Genomic DNA, 7,433 nt, shown 5'->3' with positions numbered 1-7,433 from the left:
ATTTCTTCTTAAAGGACACCAGTCATATGGAATTAGAGCTGACCTAATGACCTCATCTAATGTAATTACCTCTGTAAAGACCCTTTCTGATACTACACTCACATTCAGAGATACTGAAAGTAAATTTGGGGGCTTTGGGCTAGAAATGCAGCACATAGCAGTTAAGTAAGTTACCTAAACTGTTGCTATAGAAGAATTTTGAATCAATGGAGAAATAAATTTTCTCTTAAAGCTTTGGGAGCACTACTGGTAAAATGTAATTAAATTCATTTACCCATAAGTGTCTCTGTACTCAATGTACTGTCCTAGAGCAAAATCTATTGTTATTGAATCACAGAAGATGCTCCTCCACCCTGAATTCCATTTCTGTGTTTTCAGTAAGGAGAAAAGAGAACACTTCTGGGCATGGTTTACCTTTTATCATTAAACAAAAATAAATGTAAGCAGACATAGTAAAGCCACGCTGTGTTCCTAGCATCTGCTGTACCTCACCAGAATGTTGGGTATGAGAAGAGAGGGGTGATTCAATCGGCACTGGCAGATTTGAGATAGTGGGATGTTGTTATTTTAAAGGCTATTCATGCTTTTCATTGAATTTAAAAGTCACATATTGCCTTAAATACTTCTTTATCCAGTTGCATTGTGACTTATATCACATTCTTTTACATAAAAATATTGTTCAGACCAGAATTTTTTATTCTAATATCTGTCCAAAAATGTTCTCTCTTCAACTTGCAGGCAACTTGTTTTAACAACTCACCTCCTTCTTCCTGTTGTCACATTCTTGTAGAACATGCAAGTGAAAAGAAAACATCCCATCTGGAAGCAAATGAGATGTGCCATACTTTCCTGTCAAGTGATTTGCTAGATTTATGTAAGTGATAGAAAACAAGCACAGACATGTGCTATGATCAGGGAACTCGTATTTGCTCCATGTTTAAAAACGTGTTTCCCTTCTGAAGAAGAGGCAGCTCAAGTTTGAGTTCATGGGTGTATCATCAGCAAGAACTGTCAGTGGGAGAACTGGTTTCAAGGTGTCCTGTGCAAGTAGCAGGTGACAGAGCACTTAACCTTGTCAGCACAGCATACACTTGCACAAATTCAGACCCAAACACTATACTGGGGAACTGGAAGAGGATGACACCTGCAACTTGGGAGAGAAAAATATTCTTACCCTCGTTACTAGGGCCTTGCAGGGAAATGAGCTAAACAGAGTCATAAAGCAGGCTGAGAAATACACTTAAAAATAAACAAACAAAATTCCCAGTGGCAAGCATGGGGAGAACAGAATCAAAGTGCTTATCCTGCAGCCCCACTACTTCAGGAGGGCAGTGTGGTAGGAAAAAGAAAAAAACATGGACAAAAAGTGACCTAAAAAGCCAGAATTTTATGATTGACTTGCTATGTATGAAGCAGGAAACCTCTGATCTTGACATCTTCATTAAACATCCAGAGCTGATAAGTTTCCTGGTGATCTTTAATTCTTTTAAACCAGGAATGATTTGCACCATAGTTACTGAATGTTCTGAGTAATTAGGTTACAGGGTCATGTAATGTCTCTACAGTGGAAACTTTGAGAGAAACCAACAATTTCATCCCAGTCTCTAAAAAGGTGTAAAACAAAGCAAAAGATAGCCAATATAATTCTGAAGGGTAAATAAAGATTGCTTTTTCTATCTTCTGGAATTCTTTCCAATAACTAAAAGACCTAGAAATTATAATTAAAACAAACAGAAGTGAAGGCAGATCATAAGCATTTAGGACCTGAGGAGTGAGTTGGAGGTAAGTTCTCTTGTGCCCCAGGTAACTTCTTATATTGTGTATTGCAGAAACCAGCAATCTCAACTCAGCATGCCTTTGACAGGAGAAGGTCCACAGAAGCCTACTTCACATAGGTGCTCAGGAAAAGAAGAGCCTAATAAGAATGAACATTCCCAAATCACACTGCTCTATGGCAGCTGTATGCCAGCTGTGGCTGTACCCTCATGTCACAGACATCCTTGACTCAAAGTATTCCTGAACTTCACAGAGTGGTGTTGGAAGTTGGACTGAGGAACATGGTGGAGTGCAACTGTAATGCCAAAACCAAGGAGGTTGACACAGGAGAACTGCAAGTTAAAGGACAGCTTGGGCTATATACTATGACCCTGTCTCAAAAAAAAAGAAAAAGAAAAAAGAAAGGGGAATAAGAGATGGAAAAAGAAGAAGAGGAAGAGGAGAAAGAGGCAGAAGAGGTGGAGGCAAAAGAGGAGCAAGAAAAGGAAGTAAAAGTGGAACAATTCAAGAATCTGGAATTCATTCCCACTGTGTGGTAAACTCCATCTTCCAGTGCCTGGTGGTACCACAGAAGACCACAGTTCATCCTATGATATGCCTTCATTCAGGCACAGGGAGATATCCCTCTCCATCTTCAAGGTTGAGGAGTAAGAAGTGTAGTGGAGAGCCAAGACTCTAACTCTTGAGAAGCAAGAAAACCCCCCACATCCAGTCAGGTCAGTATAATCACATGGGCCCAGCAGAAACCTCAAGTTCTCACCTCTGTCCAGCAGCCTGGTGGTAGCAAGTGCCCCACCCCAGGTCACTAGAGCCACATGGAGATCCTGATTCCTCCAGCAGCAACCTGAGAAAAGTAAAGTAGATGATAGAGTGAACTAAATGGAAATTTTGTATCCTTGTGATTCTTTTAAAAATATACTGAACAACTAAATTAAGAAAAGGAAAGTGAAAATACCAAAATTATGCAACCTGAGAAACAAAAAGCAGACCGTCCTTGTTTACAACTACTGTACCACTTAACTATACCATTACTCAGTGTGTACCTGGAGGAACCAAGATCAGCATGCAGTGACATTCATATAACCATATTTATTGCAGCATAATTTGCAATAGCCAAGTTATGGAATTAACTTAGATGCCCATCAGTGAATGAATGGATGAAGAAAATTTCTGTTATCTGTCTGTCATCTATCTATTATGTATCTTAATTGCACTTCTTCAGCTATAAAGGAAAATAAAATTATGTCATTTACAAGAATGTGGATAGAACTGGAGATTACAAAATTAGTTAAAATAAGTCAGACTCAGAAAGATAAGTGTCACCTGTTTTCTCTCATATGGAATATGGAAAAAAGGATAACATAAAAATAGAAGAAAAACTTGAAGAAAAAAAAAAGGAAGAACATCAGGTAATGGGGATTAGAGATGATCAAAGTACGAATTATAAAATGTCAGAATGAAATCCATTACAGCTAATATTAATGAACAAATTTGTAAAGTGGACTGAAGCAAAGTGAACAGAGTCTCACAGAAACATGGAACTGTCACAGAAGTTATTCATCATCCATAAGTTCTTAAAGAAAAACAAAAAATGGTGCTGAAAAAGTGCTCAACAAAAAGTTTAAAATACGAATTTTTTAAAATAAAAACACCACAAACCTACTAACTAATAAAGCTGCTTAACCATGACAAACCCAACATACCTACTCAAGGACACATCACAATCAAATCTGCCAAAACTAACGACAAGCAGGAAATCTTGAAAGTAGCCAGAGAAAAATGCCACATCACTCACAGAGAAAAAACAACTTGAATTGTTTGTATTTTTTTCACTGAAACCGAGGAGTACAGAGAAAGCAGGACAGAATTTTTCCATGTTCTGAAGAAAAACTTTTTCAATTCTGTATTCTATGTGTAATGATGCAAATCTTTCAGAGATGAACATGAATCAGTCTCTGTCACTAAGACACAGTACCCAACACCTACCACTTAAAGGAGGAAAGTTCTATCTCACTCAGGGTTCCAGTCTAAGGCTGGCTCATTCCAAGGCAAAAAACATGGTGGAAGAACTTGGCAAAGCAAAGCTTCTTAGATCATGGTGGTTGCTTGGTAGCAGAGCAAAATTCCCACATGGAAGATGTGAGAGACCAAATCCATATTCCAAGGCTGCTCCTCCACAACCATCCAGATGCCAGGGAGTACACTTTCTACCCCTGTGGCAGAAGATCCCAAAGCCAATCAAATTGAAACTCCACTCTGATTGCCGTGTTGATAAAGAGAAACTATCTGTCTGAGAAAATAGCTCAGAAGATTAAAGCACATGCAAGCAGGCACAGGGGCAGGGGGTTCAATCCCAGGGCCTGCTGTGCCAGCCCTGCACCCAGGGCATGCTGAGATGGCAATTGGGACTGGGTGTGGTGGTGCGTGCCTGTATTCCCAGCTCTTGGGAAGCTGTAAACAGGTGAATCACTATGAGTCAGATCTAGTAGCAAGACCCTCAATACCCTGTAGACCCTTCCCTAAAATGCAAAACAAAAAACAAGAAAACAAAAATTGGCATATGATTCCAACTTTTTAAAAAAATTATATATTTGGTAAAGGGTCTCACCATGTAAGTTGGACTCTTAGTGATTCTCCTTTTTCAGTCTCTACAGCACTGAGATTACAGGCATGTGCCACCATGCCTGATTTTGGTGGCCAGGTAGGTGCCACCAGGGTGAGGCCAGCACAGCACATGGATCATATCTGGGTCCCTGTGCTTGCTAGGCAGGCACTTAGACCACTGAGCTAAATCCCAAAGGGATATATCTTAGATGAAGAAATACAGTTGGCCAATAAATACATGATACATGTTCAACATCATTAGCCTTTCAAGAAATGTAAACAAAACTAAGATTCTATTTCACTCAGAAAAAATGGCTACATCAAGAATGTAGCTAGTAACAAGTATTGACAAGGGTATGGGGAGAAAGAAATGCTTCTTCATTGTTGGTAGGAGCATCAACTGAATCAACACTTATGGAAATCAGGATGGACATTCCTTGAAAACTAAAACTAGAAATTCCATTTGATCCAGCTATTACTTTTAGTTACCTTTGCCAAAGATTTAAAAAAATCACACAATAATGATATATGTATTCCCATGAATATAACAACACAACTCATAATTGCTGAATCTTGGAAACAGCCTATATGTCCATCAACAGATGAATGGATAAAGAAAATGTAATATTCAAACACAATGGAATACTATTGTGCCTAAAACAAAGAAAAACTTGAAACATTTTTAGGAAAATGAATGTACCTTGAGATCATAATGTTAAGGGAAGTAAATCAGACACAAGCTTAAATATCGCATGTTTTCCTTTATATGAAAAAGTAAATAGGAAAAACATTGTATTCTAAGTGTGTTTCTGGTGTCAGTTTATAAAATCATTTCACAGGTTTTCTATTTCTTTGGACACATTAAGGACTTTACAATTAGTATGAACATGTTTTATTTAGAAAAAAAAAATTCCCATGACAGGAAATAACTGAGTGATTGTCTAGAGACAAGGGAAGGGACTGGGAAGTGACAGCTAGTGAGTAGAATATTTTGTTTTGGGGATAACAGAAATGATCTAATCTTGATTGTAGTCATGGTTGCACAACTCTATCATGTGCTAAAATCTAAGGAGAGTTACACTTTAATTTTATAAATGGTGTGTCATGCAAATTTTAAACAGAGCTGCTACTTAATAGCTAAGACATAGAACGATTAAGCAATATCAACCATTAGCATCTAATTGACATTTGTAGAGCATTCTAAAAATCAACAGCATAATACACATTCTTTAGAGGAGCCACAGAATATATATAACAAGAAAGACCATATCATGTGCTGCCATGTAAACCTTAATGAAATAAAGAAAAATAATGCATGTCCAAATAAATCATAAGTCAAAGAGTGAGGGTAAATTTTTTAATGTACTGAGCTAAATAAAAAATGAAACAAATATCAAAATTTGTGGGATACTGCTAATATAGTACTGACAGGGAAATTTATATCATTGAATATATATGACAAATGTAAAATTCACAAATGAATAATCTAAGATCTCACCAAAAGGAACTAGAAAAAAAGGTAAAATAAACATATAACAAGTAGAGGGGAGGCAATAATAAAAAGTAGAAATAAATTGTAAGCAGTAAAACATCAAGAAAACTAAATAAAATAAAAGACTGATTCTTTGAAAAGATTTATAGGCTTTATGAAATGGACAAATATCTTCCAAAGAGAGAAACCATAAGTTATTGTTATCAGAAATTAAGTAAAAGATTTCATGGTACATCCAGACTGTTCCATGGAGAATTTTATCAACCATTCAAATAATTGTCACCAATATCACACAGTATCTTTCAGAGAGAATTAATTTTGTACCCTTCAATGCTATGTTGTTTTAAGGGTACAAAGTTTTGTGCCCTTCAAAGCTTTGTAGTCTCTTCCAGGATATGGACAATAAAGAAACATTTTTATGTTACCCTATGAAGCCAGTAATTCCTTAATACCAAAGCTATGCAGACAGCAGGAAAAAGAAGAAAATCCTTGTGAAGGATCCTAACAAATAATTAGTGAAAATTAGTGAAAATATTCACCAACACACACACACACACCCCTCTGAATTAGGCAAGGCTAGCTCAATATTTTAAAATCAATCAATAAAATCATTATACTTGTAGGCTGAAAGTTTTCCACATACTTTTTTAAGATAATATACTCAATATTTATAGATATTATTAGTAGCAAAAAGATTTGTTTCCTAATATCCAAGTGAAAAGTCTTTTCAAGCCTTCCATAGAATTCAGAATTCTGAAGAAAAAGATAACAGAGTTGGCTCTTACAAATGATATAGTTTCACTCTGTAAGCTGTCCCATAAATTACAGAAGACCTATGACAAATGTGGAGGATACCTTTGGAACACAGTGATGTTTATAAAATGGTCTTAAGAAAGAAAACACATAAGAAAACAGATCCAATAAATGAACAGAGAAGAAAAAAATAAAAATACCAAAAAGCATAAGCAGCTCAGTGTTAAAAATAATCAGTGAAATGCAAATGAAGATATTGTGTCTTAGTCATTTTTCTGGTTGCTAAGCCAAATTACTGGAGATCCCAACCACAGGAGGAGAGGTTTATTTGGGCCTATGATTTTAGAGGCTTCAATCCATAGATGCCTGTTTCATCCAAAGAAGAAATGGCATTATGGAAGGGTCTGATGAGTGACAGCTGCTTATCCCCTGCCAGTCGAAAGAAGAGAGACAAGAGAGGAGCCTGGAAGGAAGATTGAAGCCCCAGACCTCACCTCCTAACAGCTCATTCAGCTCAAAAGTCTTCAGTGGATTAAGCCACTGTTTCTGAAAACTCTACCTGAGCCTTTTGGGGACCATTTCAGATCTGAAAAATAGCACATTGAAATATCATAAAACATTTGCCACAGTAGCCATGATTTTAAATAATCCACTCTACCTGATATTCTGAGACTGCAAGGAAATGAGAATGAGATTGTAGCTTAGTAATAATGATTAAATTTCAATGTGATGGCCTTAGAGCCAGTAAATTTTTAAAAATTGTTCTTTTGGGGCAAGGTGTCAACCCACAGGGAAGAAGAAGTTCTTT

At 36.8% G+C, this 7,433-nt stretch overlaps 1 protein-coding gene across 1 annotated transcript in view; it reads left to right on the top strand.

Annotated features, from left to right (window-relative positions):
- The first annotated feature begins 4,456 nt into the window (after positions 1-4,456).
- Positions 4,457-7,433, top strand: part of LOC101561358 (prostaglandin E synthase 3-like) — a 12,526-nt gene continuing 9,549 nt past the window's right edge. The window contains exon 1 of the mRNA XM_023704222.1: positions 4,457-4,477. Within this exon, the coding sequence (XP_023559990.1) occupies positions 4,457-4,477 (21 nt within the window). The remainder of the gene's footprint in view (positions 4,478-7,433) is intronic.

This window comes from Octodon degus, unplaced genomic scaffold (assembly GCF_000260255.1).
Source record: "Octodon degus isolate 3935 unplaced genomic scaffold, OctDeg1.0 scaffold00192, whole genome shotgun sequence".
Lineage (NCBI taxonomy): Eukaryota > Metazoa > Chordata > Mammalia > Rodentia > Octodontidae > Octodon > Octodon degus.
This window is presented reverse-complemented; position numbering and strand designations above follow the sequence as displayed.